The sequence below is a fragment of the Anopheles coustani genome, chromosome 2 (genome assembly GCF_943734705.1).
Source record: "Anopheles coustani chromosome 2, idAnoCousDA_361_x.2, whole genome shotgun sequence".
Lineage (NCBI taxonomy): Eukaryota > Metazoa > Arthropoda > Insecta > Diptera > Culicidae > Anopheles > Anopheles coustani.
This window is the reverse complement of record NC_071289.1, coordinates 40089740-40103399: the sequence shown is the minus strand read 5'-3', so window position 1 is coordinate 40103399 and position 13660 is coordinate 40089740. Positions and strand designations below refer to the sequence as shown.

At 43.9% G+C, this 13660-nt stretch overlaps 3 protein-coding genes across 3 annotated transcripts; 2 read left to right on the top strand and 1 right to left on the bottom strand.

The window, feature by feature from the left end:
* Positions 1–1204: 1204 nt before the first annotated feature.
* On the bottom strand, positions 1205–1681 carry LOC131267324 (cuticle protein-like). Its single transcript, XM_058270173.1, has 2 exons — positions 1670–1681; positions 1205–1597 (listed from the first exon to the last, which is right to left on the bottom strand). Exons 1-2 carry the CDS (start codon positions 1679–1681, stop codon positions 1205–1207), a joined length of 405 nt encoding a protein of 134 aa, XP_058126156.1.
* A 990-nt stretch (positions 1682–2671) lies between these two features.
* LOC131264383 (pupal cuticle protein Edg-84A-like) lies at positions 2672–6895 on the top strand. The gene is made up of 4 exons (XM_058266685.1): positions 2672–2683; positions 2758–3137; positions 6328–6343; positions 6428–6895. The coding sequence occupies exons 1-4, from the start codon at positions 2672–2674 to the stop codon at positions 6893–6895; spliced, it is 876 nt and encodes a 291-aa protein (XP_058122668.1).
* A 4121-nt stretch (positions 6896–11016) lies between these two features.
* Positions 11017–11609, top strand: LOC131267322 (larval cuticle protein A2B-like). The gene is made up of 2 exons (XM_058270171.1): positions 11017–11028; positions 11103–11609. The coding sequence occupies exons 1-2, from the start codon at positions 11017–11019 to the stop codon at positions 11607–11609; spliced, it is 519 nt and encodes a 172-aa protein (XP_058126154.1).
* Positions 11610–13660: the final 2051 nt, after the last annotated feature.

Genomic DNA, 13660 nt, shown 5'->3' with positions numbered 1-13660 from the left:
TGGTATGTTATTTTGACAAATTATGTGCGGTTTCGTGAAAAATTGCATTGGGAAACAGGAAAGACTCATTCAAATTATTTTTCACATCGCAATTCAAATTTAACAAATGATTCAACAATTTGAGTGGGATTTTAAATGTGACCACACAACGGTCCTGCAAATCAAATACATTATAATGTTGTTGAATTTATAGAAATAATTGGAAATCAAATCTGAATCGGAATCCAATCGTAAATTGTAAGAGAAATCACAGCGGCTTTAAAGTATAGAACATTAGTTTAGATTCTTTGACTAAAATTTCTGATTTAGAACAAGCTGAAGAGTACCACGGAAGACTTACTAAATTTGCGACCAAACGAAAAAAGTAATAAAACAAATGTCATAGTGCATTCATGGGTCCCTATGAAATCTTTACCGCCATATATTATTTCAATAATTCGATTCGTTAGTCTTAGCTACGAATCTTTCTCGATACTGGAGTCAAAGTCATTAATAAAATGTTGTTACAGTCAATAAATTGCGAACTAGCGCTGTGATGAGAAGTTTTAGTAACAAAAATAATATATCAGTTGAAAAAAAAGCACCTTTCAACTGTTGATAATCTGACCATAGTTGACTATAAAACATCAATAAAAAATAAAATTCCAAAGTTGAACGTTGTTTAAAATACTTGAAAAGAGCCAATATAAGCAGATAACAGAAAATGACAGCAGCAGCAGCTAAAAGCGTAGATGAGTTTGAGTGATGGCGTTCTAGCGCAGTGAAAGTTTATTGAAGTGGAGGAACTTTTGAGCAAGTTATTGTTATTTGATATCCGATATAAACTCCTTAACCAACCCAGACGAAACGTAAGGGTACGGAATAACCATCAATGCACAACAAACTATAGAACAATCGCAATCAACAAATTCGTTGAGCAACAGTGCAAAATGTGATTTTAGCAAAATTCGAAATAATCATGACGATGGTTGAAGGTTTTAAATGTTAAACAATTATTTTAAAAGACCAACGGTTTGTTATAGCCATATTTGAATACCAGAAAATATTTCTAAAGATCCTCTGATAAGATTGAATTCACAAAAACATAGTTTTTGCCCACACAAAAATGTGGTCTTTCTACTGTGGTTTAGAATAAAAAGTGGAATATTCTTTAAATTCATTTATTTATTGTGCTAATAAATTATCTAGGAACGGCCTGTTGAAATTAATAGTGGTACGAGGGGATGGCAACCTTGGCGATCGGGGCGGAGTACACCTTGGCGACCGGGACAGCGACCTTGGCGACCGGGACGACGGCCTTCACCAGCTTGTGTCCGCTCAGAGGCTCACGACGAACCACGGCGTTGAATCCGTTGTGCTCATCGGCGGTGTAGTCAACGACGCGTCGGTATCCATCAGCATCGATCAGGGTGTACTGTCCGACAACGTTGTCTCCATGACGCTCCTCCTGCTGGCTCTTGATATCTCCGGTGTGGTCATCGTGCACTTCGTAGTTGAAATGGTACTCGGCCGGGGCATCGGCGTACTCGACCTGCTTGTAGGCGACTGGCAGGACGGCGGCGCTGGCGACGGCGACGAGGGCGAAGAGGGCGAAGTACTGTCGAAGAAATTTGGTATAAGAAGTTGTCGGGATGCTCTCCACAGTCAGGTGTTTATTTTTACTACTCACTTTGAATGCCATTTTTCTGCGTACGCTGGTAGCTTACGGAAGGCTGTGAATAATTCTGGCAGTTGGTACCGATCGATTGCGAATGATGCTGATTCGTTTTAGATTCGCTCCTTTTATACAGCGTTTTGCATATTTCTGTTCTACATAATGTACGTGCCAGGTACTGATGCTGGCAGCGTGACCACGCCACCGTGTTTGCAGTATCACACCATTAAAGAACGGTATCCTTGATCATTTGCTCTCAATTAACTACAACGCCTGCACTCACCAAGTAGGCGCTCTACAAGCGCGTTTTGATACGCGATCGTATACGTGTGATTGATTTTGGGCGGGTTCTCTCCGGTTGGGCAGCGCTCTGGTTGGCGCGTGGGGGTCACGTGCAACGTGATTTAATTTTCGCGCGTATCTTAACCACTTAAATTCGACCAATTCGCTCCAACCTCGCTGCGCCCGCGCCCATCCTGTCCACCCTGGCGCGAACAGCAAACCGCACACGGACCCACGAACGCACTGTCCTAGGGGCGTACTGGTGGCGGCTCTTTTCGGTACACCCCTTTACCAACACGTGACTTATCAACGGCGGAATCGACGGCGGCTACATTCGTTGGCGTTCGCACGGAATTGCGATCAGAAACGCAAAAATATAATAATAAATCAGCAAAGAGGAAGAGGAAAGCAGTTCGTTTGAACGCTCGTAGGCTACGCCTCAGCGTGTGTCGCATGTAATATTTGTTGGCAAGTAGAATGCGGCACCTAAATAGTGCTTGGCGGGGATATATACAGCGCGTAGGGAGATACAATAATACATACTGTGTGGGAGGTCCTTCGGTGTCCTATCGAAGTACATGAGATAACGGGCCATGTACTGGTAATGGCAGCATTTACTGACCCATGAAGGACTATAAATATTCGTGTCCTGTCCGAGAAAATGTATCACTCAACTATCAACTATTCAACTGTTCGATTTAACACCAATAAGTTCAATCCATCATTTTTGCAGCCATGGCTTTCAAAGTAAGTTTGATAACTTAAAACTGGATGTTTTGTTATTCCATGTAATACCATTAATAACGTTTTACATCGTGCAGTACTTCGCCCTGTTCGCCCTCGTCGCCGTCGCCAGCGCCGCCGTCCTGCCAGTCGCCTACAAGCAGGTCGAGTACGCCGATGCCCCGGCCGAGTACCATTTCAACTACGAAGTGCACGATGACCACACCGGAGATATCAAGAGCCAGCAGGAGGAGCGTCATGGAGACAACGTTGTCGGACAGTACACCCTGATCGATGCTGATGGATACCGACGCGTCGTTGACTACACCGCCGATGAGCACAACGGATTCAACGCCGTCGTCCGCCGTGAGCCTCTGAGCGGACACAAGGTGGTGAAGGCCGTCGTCCCGGTCGCCAAGGTCGCTGTCCCGGTCGCCAAGGTGTACTCCGCCCCGATCGCCAAGGTTGCCATCCCCTCGTACCACTATTAACTTCGACAGCTGTTCAAACTTTGACTGTTAATTGTTTCCTATTAGTTGAAATAAATAGAGAATGAAAAATTATTTCTGATTATCATGCTTCTATTTTTTACCGAATTATATGTTTGCCCATTGCAATATCGATATTTCTAACTGATAAAGTCGGCTATCCAAAATTGTATATAAATAAAAATGTTGCCCGCTAACAGGGCCATCAATAATCAATTTGAATTTTATTTTTTATGTTTGAGCGATCATTTAATTACGAGCACAGCTTTGCTTTAACCATGTAGCAATTTCGTACAAAATAAACCTTTGGGATGTGTGGTTCTCCCTATTTTTAGAGATAGTTCTCTTTGAGATAACTTTCTTCGTGCCAGCATGGAAAATGTTGTTCTTTGTTTGGCAGACAGCTTCCTGCTGTCGATCTTGGATCATATAGACTTCTATTGCATTGCTGGAGCTCTTTGCACTACCTTGGGGTTAGGTAGTCTACTGACCATCATCCGACGGACGGATCGGATGGACATCTTGGTTTTCGATGTCACGTCAATGTAGGCGACCTGTTGTATGACAGTCCAGAGGCAAGGGTACGTTGAATGTCCTGCTGCTGTGTTGAGCGCCAATAGGCAGGTATCCTTGCTTGGCGACGTATCAATCTGCTAGGAGTGCTGGCTAGGTAATGCCGGGACTGTGCAGATCAAGTTCATCCCGGTCCCTTCGTAATCCGAGATACACCAGAGGTATGCGGATTCCTCCAGAGCCGTTTCAAAAGATGATGTTCGATACCTTGCAAATCCAGTTGCAGTACACAGAATACCGATGCTTCGGAGCATAACCTTGGCAGTAGAAAAGTGTTGAGGCGCACAGCCTTCTGGGCCAGATGCAGGTCTCTCACACGGTTAAGCCACACCAGTCGTCGGAAGTTTAGTATCACCGTGTCCCAGTTGTGGCCCGAGTAGTCCGATCTCATGTTTATGATTTGATGAGTTTTATCAGTACATTAGGTAAGTATAATAAGTGGGTTTTGTTCGCTCATTTCACGTTCGCGTCAAATTTTTAAAATGCGAGTTATGATTTCTCATAGTTTGTTATTTTTTTCTCATAATCAATTAAGAATTTTGATTGTTTGTTTCTCATAGTTTCATGATCAATTAAGAATTTAGTATGAATTTTTTTAAAGACTAACTACGTTAAAAATGTGGGAAGCATGCGTAGAATTGAAAACATAGATACAAAACACCTAAATTTCATCGTGGATTGAGAAATCGCGTTGATTTTTCTTACAGGTGCTATGAATGAAATGAAACGGGTTTTGGGTTCATTGGTTCTTGTAGGTGAATACCGATTTTGCGCGAACAGCTCGATAGCTGTTAACAAATATGAAAATCGCAAACAGTATAATTCAGTGTTGGTTCCAAGTATTTGCTCGACTTACTTCATGGCAGCGCTAAACATCCAAAGTTTAAATTTATGTTTAACACGTTGCGTACCAAGCGTTTTAGCACACTTTTTAGTACAATTTTTGAAATTACAATTTGTTTATAATATTTGTTAAACCGATTGTTTTCGAAGGCCAAGCAAAAACTTAGCCTCCCAAAAAATTTATATAAAATATTATAATAATTTTTATGTTGCATTTTCATTTATTTATGGGTCAAAAACTGTGTTGTACTAAAACTGCTGTCACCCATATTTGGGTGACGCGGTACGCAACGTGTTAAACCGCACCAAAGCTTTTCACTATGGCATGGTCCATATGCAATCAATGGTAAAAGCTATATTTTAAATGGATAAAGTGCTATTTGCAGTAAGGTTTGCTGACCTCTCATCTAGTTGAATGCAACCTAAAGGCGTGAAAGTTAAAAAGGTTTCCACTTGCACAACAACTTGCTTGAAATAAACGTGGGCATATAAAAAAGATCATCTGTCGCAAGTTGATTATATTCAACAGAATGTATGCATAAACATCGCAAAATAAAAACAATTTGAGGAGGCAAAACCTTTTACTTTTCCTATGTGCTCCCTTTTAAGCGAAACGCTTACTTTTAAACGCGCCATTTTTTTCTTCAAATTAAGTCATTATCACGTCGTTTAGCATCTTGTGATTACTTTTGATTGTCAACATGTGAGTTTCGCCAGCCTCGAGGCGTCAACCTGAAGCAAAAGTCTGTTTCGCGGACTTTGCAATCTTTGTTTTGTAAGAACGCGGGTGGGTTCATTTGGATCGCCTGTCTAAAGAAATTGCAATGTCTCCAATTGCTGGGCAGGGCCTAATAAGGGGTCTGCTGATGATACCAATGTCAGCTCGATTGTACCTTACATCATCCCGACATGGGCACACGAATGCCGGTCTGCCAGTTGGGCGAATGTCCGCAGGAGAGTGGACGTTATTTGCACGGGACAAATAAGACATGTACCGCAAGGTGACAAATTAATAAGTAATAGCCCAACTGACAGTGTTTGGTGAGCGGGCGGGATATGATGTGATGCGAAAAAAGTGTCACCCTCTCACGGACTCCTTTAACATCATTTTGCGTTTTCATTCCAGCATAGAAGGGGTACAGTTGGGAAAACGAGTTTTTCGGTGATTCGGACCAGATATTGCGTCGTTTTGCGTAGGTGCAACGTACCACGGTCCATCGTTGGTATGTGCCCGGCACCAAGGCAAGGTTGATTAGTTGTCAGTAAGTTTTCAGTTACCGCTGCCCCGATCGGCGTAAAATCGTGCGAGGTGGATTATTTCTCAGGCCCAAATGCATCGTAATTTAGTCTGACACCGTGCAGCGTGCGCCGAACCGGTTTGTCCGTTACATCAAGATTTAGGATGGATTTGGTTTTGATTTTACGCCACGATTACAGCTAATACCTACGGACTTGGACATTAGGCATTTCTTCTGCCACCGGTTTTCGGGCGTTCGGTTTCTGGTGCCCTAGTACTTTATGTACCATGGCGTGGCAGTATCCATGCCGGGTACTAGCTGCCACCGGCTTACCGCAGGAGTAGTTGAACTTGACGCGATTCAGGCTACTAGGGTGCGTGGTAGGATGATCTAGGTACGTTGCGTGCAAGAAACCTGAGTTCAAACTATAAAAAGCACTAGAAATCGGTAGAAATCACATCAGTTAGCCACAGAAGCTTCGCAGCACGCAACCTACCAATCCAATAGCCCACAAACTCGTGCATAGTAAAATGGCGTTCAAAGTAAGTATTAGAAATGCATCGGATAAAGCAACTCCATGAGCGGGATAAAGAACAGGAATATAACCGTGCGCTGTATTTTTACAGTTGATCCTTGCCCTGGCCGTTGTTGGTGTCACTCAGGCTGCGCTGCTGCCAACGCTGGTGAAGAAAGTGGAGCTGGAGGCTCCGGCCGAGTACCAGTTCTCGTACTCCGTCCACGATGATCATACCGGAGACGTCAAGAGCCAGCAGGAGGAGCGCCATGGAGATGATGTTAAGGGCCAGTACTCGCTGGTCGATGCTGATGGATATCGTCGTGTCGTTGACTACACCGCCGATGAGCACAGCGGCTTCAACGCCGTCGTCCGTCGTGAGCCTCTGACTGGACACAAGCTGGTGAAGACCGTCGTCCCGGTCGCCAAGGTCGCTGTCCCGGTTGCTCACTACGTTGCTCCCGTTGCCAAGGTTGCCGTGCCCGTTGCGAAATACGCCGTTCCGGTTACAAAGGTTCTTGCTCCGGCACATGTGGCGACTGTTAGCTTCCATGCCCCCAGCCTCACCTACCACTACTGAGCATGAAGGTCGATCTGTTTTTGTTAGTGTCAGTACTCCTCAATAAATGTTAGCATAAATTTGTACATCCTTAGGGTGTCCTATTACTGTTTGGAAGAAGATTACACAAGAAAGATCACAATACTTTCAAATTCCTGTGTGGTATAGCCCAATAGAAAAGGTATTCACAAAATATGCTCCCATCTCTATCATGCGAAGGCTTCAGGAATTCATACTTCAAAATGACCTGAGAAAATTGTACAGGTAATGAACAATTATCAATGTGTTATTGATACCTGCAGTTTTGACCATCTTGCGTCATCCGGATCCCGCCTGCAGTTATCCTACAGTTAAGCTTCCGCATCGGATATCACCAGCAGTACCGGTAATTCTCATCCCTCTGTTCAATAATAATCTTAGCTACCAAACTAACAGGTTAGTGGTAAAACATTAGAATGAGATGTGGAGTTCTGAGACTGAAGAGATGTAAAACGAAATGATATAGTTCACACGCATGTGCAATCACATCGATAGCTCAAAATGTATGTAAACAGCACTGACAAAACCTGTTACATATTTTCATTTTCAGACGGTATGCGCCAATGATATCCACCAGAGTGGCAAGCTTACCAAAATATGTGTCACTCATGTCAGACAGTGACACAGGCATAGACAAACAGTACATAAGCGGGTGTTTGAGCGAGTGAAAAGTGAAAAGCATATGCCTAAAAGAGGGCCCTAGCCCAAGCACATAGCTGACATGTCAAGCTGTGAACTTGTCAAGCACACTCGAACTGGCGCAGCACTGAAACCGAGTAACCTCTGGATTCGGGTAAACAGGTTTTACCATTGCGCCGTTGCTACGTATTAAAAAAAATTCGCCCGACTGCGGCACTCCAAAGACCCCGTTTTGACTGGTTTCGGACGGTGGAGGTTAAAAATTTCGGTAAAAGTATAACGCCAGAGCACATACACGCATCGGGGCCCGGCCATCGTACCATTGCTGAAGGTACGCACACACCGGTTTTGACATCAAGATCACTCCGGTTGTAAATGGGGGGACAAGGCGAGTATGTGTTCCAGGGCATACACGAATTCCCTTTACGAGCTGTCCGAGCTTTGACCGCCTCCTCAAAAGTAGAGCTGGAGTATTTCGATCATACGGAAGCATGGGGTTTAATAGATCAGCCGTCAAAACGCTGCCTCTCTCGTTTTCTTCAACATACAGGTTGGGGTTCGGATTCGGGGAGGCAGTAAGTGCTCGGATTGCATTTAAAAGCTTTCTGATATTCTGCATTTGACATGACTTTTGCCAAAGAAATTTTTCATGCAGATTTGTTATAGTTTGGCTTCCTTAGTGCCTGATACTGCTACCATGTGTTCTAAACATCAGAGTTACACATTTAAAACCTTTGGTATCATATTGAACCAATTAGGAATATTTTTGCAGGTCTTGTATATTTCGTTTTGCAGGTCTTGTATATTATGTAAAGCTGTTTGACAGTTCTTCAAAAAATGTTGTAAACTTTTTAATTTACTTTAAATTCGTTTCTGATTCGTTGTACCTTCGATAACCCTACATGCTGGGTAAGGCTATACGACGCAGGAGCATGATCTCACACGACCGAAAGATCGGGTAATCGCCTCCGGGTCGCGCTTGCGCTCTTCGAACTCTTCTGGGTCTCGTTCGCAACAAGGTAGGGCAAACGCCAGCCGCGGCAACCTTGAAAGTAGACGAATTGCGGTTATATAATCGAAACACGATACTCTTGATCCGAAATCGTTCGATCAAGACCACGGGATGCCGGCCAACGGCAGCTGGCGAACCAGTTTCGCTGCTACCAGGATGAATCTGATGAAGGATAGTCCATGGCATGGGCTCGAATGGTAATATGAGGAGACGGAAAAAAGGGTTGGTAAGGGGGTGGGTGGCGCGGGGGGGGGCATGCTTTTACCTGCACGCGAAAATGTGTGTCAATGGAATGAAAGTGAAAACGCCATTCTCGTCTGCCGCCAAGAGCGGGGTTGAAACAGCGCGACACATTAGCGCCAGCGAGACGCCCTTATTTCCCCTATTTGATGCAGCGGGGCAGGATTGTGTGTTGCAGGAGGAGAAGGTTTTTTTCCAGGAAAATTTTAACGATCATCATACCGAAGGTCATTTTATGTTCACATATGGAATGCAATTGAAATCGGCCTTTGAAGGTAGAAGTCGGCTGGTGTGTTTTTTAAGACACTACCTGTTAGTACTTACTTTTGAGTCGGCACGCTACGACCCCTAGAGCTGTAAACAGGTTGGAAACAATAAATGAGAGCAACAGAGTAATGCAACTGGAAAGTACAGCTTACGCATACAACAAGATAAACGAGTATGAATGATAAATGACAATAATTATCTGAGAGAAACAAGTACAGAACGAAAGAAAGAAAAGAACTACGAAAAATGCATAGTATGTTATTCATAGTTTGGTTTTACTATATTTTTAGCATCGATATAAACTTGTGATACTACATACTCAATTGTTCCTATGGCACATCATTGGTTTCAATTATTTCTATAATTTTGCATGTTTTGACCAAACCATGTAAAATTTTAATAAGTAGACTGTAACTTAATATAATTTTTTTAACAATTGTACCCATTAATGTGAATGAAATGAAATTTTAATCCACTAATGTTTTTAACATTTTTATCCACTAATGTTTCATGACATAAAAAAGTTGAAACATGTCTTCGTTGCATTTTCTATTCTTATTCATCGAATTGAAGTCGATAAAATGCACATTAAAAATACCATAAAGGTGCGATGTTGTTTCTAAAGCATTATCCCTAATAAAGACGTGTACAGGATGGATTAATATTAATATTTTAAATCGGTTCTACTTATGAACATCATCATCATGCTGATCGCTAGTGTACCATATACGGAGCGCATCATTAAACGATGGCCTGAGGTGCATCGGGTCGATGTGGCCGAATGGAGATGAAACTGACCCATTCCGTGGGAAACAAGGTAGCGAATGTTAAGGTCATGGTGGGCACGATCGGCCCGGGAGCTACCACAATCAGGCGGGCAACGCCAAAATCGGACCCAAACCCAAAACACCGTATCCAATCACCTGCGTGCATGGCGCAGAAGGCCACACCACCGGGGCGCTGGTTCATCGGAGCACGCAAACCCTCATCATTCCAGACGACGCCGTCGACGGCGGATGAGCATTTAACCGCTCATTTGTCAGCCCTCGAGCGAATTGCGCATTGGGCAATGGTTCCCCAACCAGCGGCCGAGACACCAGACGAACCAAAATCTCGCCGTTTTCTGGCGCGGGAATGCGTGATACTTTCATAACTGCTCAATAACGGCGCGCTCCCTGCGTTAGACTAAACGCGTCGGGCGAAGATGGCCTTCACCGGTTTGACGGTAGAAGACGCAGGCGTGTAGATTCGGTCCAAATTTTCTATAGGGCTTCATGCTGGTTTATGTTCGGGCCGTCGATGTCTGACAGTTTGGCCGCCAGACCGAACGTCTCGTTGGCGGGTTGGTTGCTCGACTGACGGGTCGGTCCGTCGGACTAGATTGACCCGACCGATCCGTTCGCCTGCGTTCGCAGGGTTGCATCGCGACCCCCGGGGAAGGGAGCGAATATGGTTTGCTGGTTTTCTTTTGGATACATCTGAACCATGCCCTCGAGCGCTTGGAGAGTGCTCTCGCGAAGAGTGAGGGAAGAGAACCGAAGAATAACAAACGACAGACATCATATTTTGCATGTACTGCCAAAAACGTACTATCGAGCCCGAACCACTCAGAGGGGAGGCCAGATCGGCGGTAGCAAAGCGAAGGAAGGAGTAGTAGATAATCAGGCGTAGAAATCGCAATCGCGAATACTACTACCCCCGCTTGCCGCTTGCTGGGCGGAATGGCGCACGGTGGAAGAATGTGCTGCGGAACATTATTGACAACGCACGACCTACAACCGATCGGCCAGAGGGGTTGATAGTTCACCCGAGCCTTGGGGAGCCCGATCTCGGCGGATATAAATAGCGAATTTTGGCACTAAATCTGCATCAGTTCATCGAGCACCTTCATCAGGACACGATCCAGCAGAGAACCGTAACCCACAGCTTCACAAGCAGAACAAAAATGGCATTCAAAGTAGGCTTATCCTCCGCCAGGGATGGGTTCGCTAGACACGAGAGGTTCTAATTCTATCTCTTCACTTCCAACAGTTCCTGGCAGTTGTCGCTTTCCTGGCCGTCGCCAGCGCTCAGCACTACGACCCGCACCACTACCAGCCACAGTACCACCAGTACCACCACGAGCCGGCCGTCGTCAAGACGATCCAGCCTGCGCTGATCAAGACTGTCCAGCCTGCCCTGGTTAAGACCGTCAAGCACATCGAGTACCCCGAGGCCCCGGCCGAGTACCAGTTCCAGTACTCCGTCCACGATGACCACACCGGAGACATCAAGAGCCAGCAGGAGGAGCGCCACGGAGATGACGTCAAGGGACAGTACACCCTGATCGATGCCGACGGTCATCGTCGTATCGTCGACTACACCGCCGATGAGCACAACGGCTTCAACGCCGTCGTCCGCCGTGAGCCTCTGGAGGGCCACAAGATCGTCAAGACTGTCGCCAAGGTCCCGGTCGCCAAGGTGTACGCCGCCCCGATCGCCAAGGTTCTTGCCCCGGTCCACTACAGCCACCAGCCCCACTACGAACAGCACTACTAAGCGAGTTCTGGAGTCGATCGAAGACGGCGTTCCCCGCCCCGGGAACACTTCTCTAGCAAACCAACTTCCCATTTTCACCTCTCATGTCATACTGCCTCATCTTCCATCTATGCTAGTTCAATTGTTATGCTAGTAAACTGTAAATAAATTACCGAATGTGTACAATCTAACGCAGTGTTCTCTCTATCCGAGCTGCTCAGGTGTACTTCCAAGCGGAACGTATTACATAAATACTTCGATGCAGCTGTAAGAGAATAGTAATAGCCAAGAAAAACCCATATTGCTTGTGACCAAAAATTTGCGACGAAAGGTTGTCCCTTTGTATCAACTTCAAAGTACGATTCTTTCTTTTATATTGTTGCAAAGTGTTATTACAATGCACAGTAAACAAGATGCCAGAACAATCATATCAGAAAACCATCCTGGTTTCGCATACCATCAGCCAACAATACGAATGAATGAGCAAAGATACGAATACTATGGTCCTTTAGTCCTATAGTCTACAGATAATTATCCAGCAACTATATCTTTGGATAAATGGAAAAAAAACATAGTAAAAATGTAAAATGTGTATTTTTATTTTGTTAATTTATTGAAGTAAATGATTTTTGTAAAATAACTTTTACCTCGCCATGTTTTAAATAAGGATTTGAATAGACGTTTTCAATATTTTTTTTAGATTCGTAACAGCCGAGTTAAAAAATCGGCCCACGAGCACCGAGACGCTCCCTCAACAGTGTTGGTTCGAATCGCAGCCAATACTGTATCATACTCCATACGAGAGGACTAACTATCGACATACCTAAAGAGATCAATTCTAATAAGCCCGTAATTTTTTTTTGTAAAAAACAATCATATCAGAAAACCATCCTGGTTTCGCATACCATCAGCCAACAATACGAATGAATGAGCAAAGATACGAATACTATGGTCCTTTAGTCCTATAGTCTACAGATAATTATCCAGCAACTATATCTTTGGATAAATGGAAAAAAAACATAGTAAAAATGTAAAATGTGTATTTTTATTTTGTTAATTTATTGAAGTAAATGATTTTTGTAAAATAACTTTTACCTCGCCATGTTTTAAATAAGGATTTGAATAGACGTTTTCAATATTTTTTTTAGATTCGTAACAGCCGAGTTAAAAAATCGGCCCACGAGCACCGAGACGCTCCCTCAACAGTGTTGGTTCGAATCGCAGCCAATACTGTATCATACTCCATACGAGAGGACTAACTATCGACATACCTAAAGAGATCAATTCTAATAAGCCCGTAATGGAGCAGGCATGACCGAAAAAGAAGTAGAAGAAGATATGTTATAAGAGTTGATTTAGGCTGAACTTATGTTTTATGACCGCTCTAACATACCCTTATGTTGTTAACAGTATGTTATGTAGCTCGAAGAACATATTTTAAATGTATCGTAAGTTAAATATAAATATGTTAATGTGTACTGTAGTTTACAGTATGTCCCATAAAAAAATGCGAAAATTTTCAATGCTCATTTTTGGGTAACTTTAAACGTTATTTTTACCAAGGTCATGTGTGTGTGTAATCATCTGGTAGTATACTATGAGACGATGTAATCAAAAGAGTGATTCTCGAGTAATAAAGATGTGAAAAATGTTCGTAAAGGAGATTGTGACTAGTTTACTGCTCGCCCAAAAGCCCGTAAAACAAATTGTATCGATCGCAGGATGCCACCTGGCCACTGTTTGCTGTATCCTACGATCACTCTTTGGTGGACCACATCCCACGAAGCCAGGAAGTGGCCATCCACGGTCCACTCGCACGCCGAAAGTCATCAGATCAATGTGAGGTTGAGTGAGACAAAATCGTAGCAGATCGATCCGGAAATTGGCTAAGGAAGCCGATATTTCAAAATCTACCATGCATAGGATGATCAAACATGACTTGAAATGTTCATCCAGAGTCAGAGTAAAGCATCACCTTGTAACAGACCGAATCAAACAACTACGGCTGGAGTTCTCGACACGTTTGGTGTCAGCATCAAAACAAAAGAATATCGTCATCGTATTCTCTGATG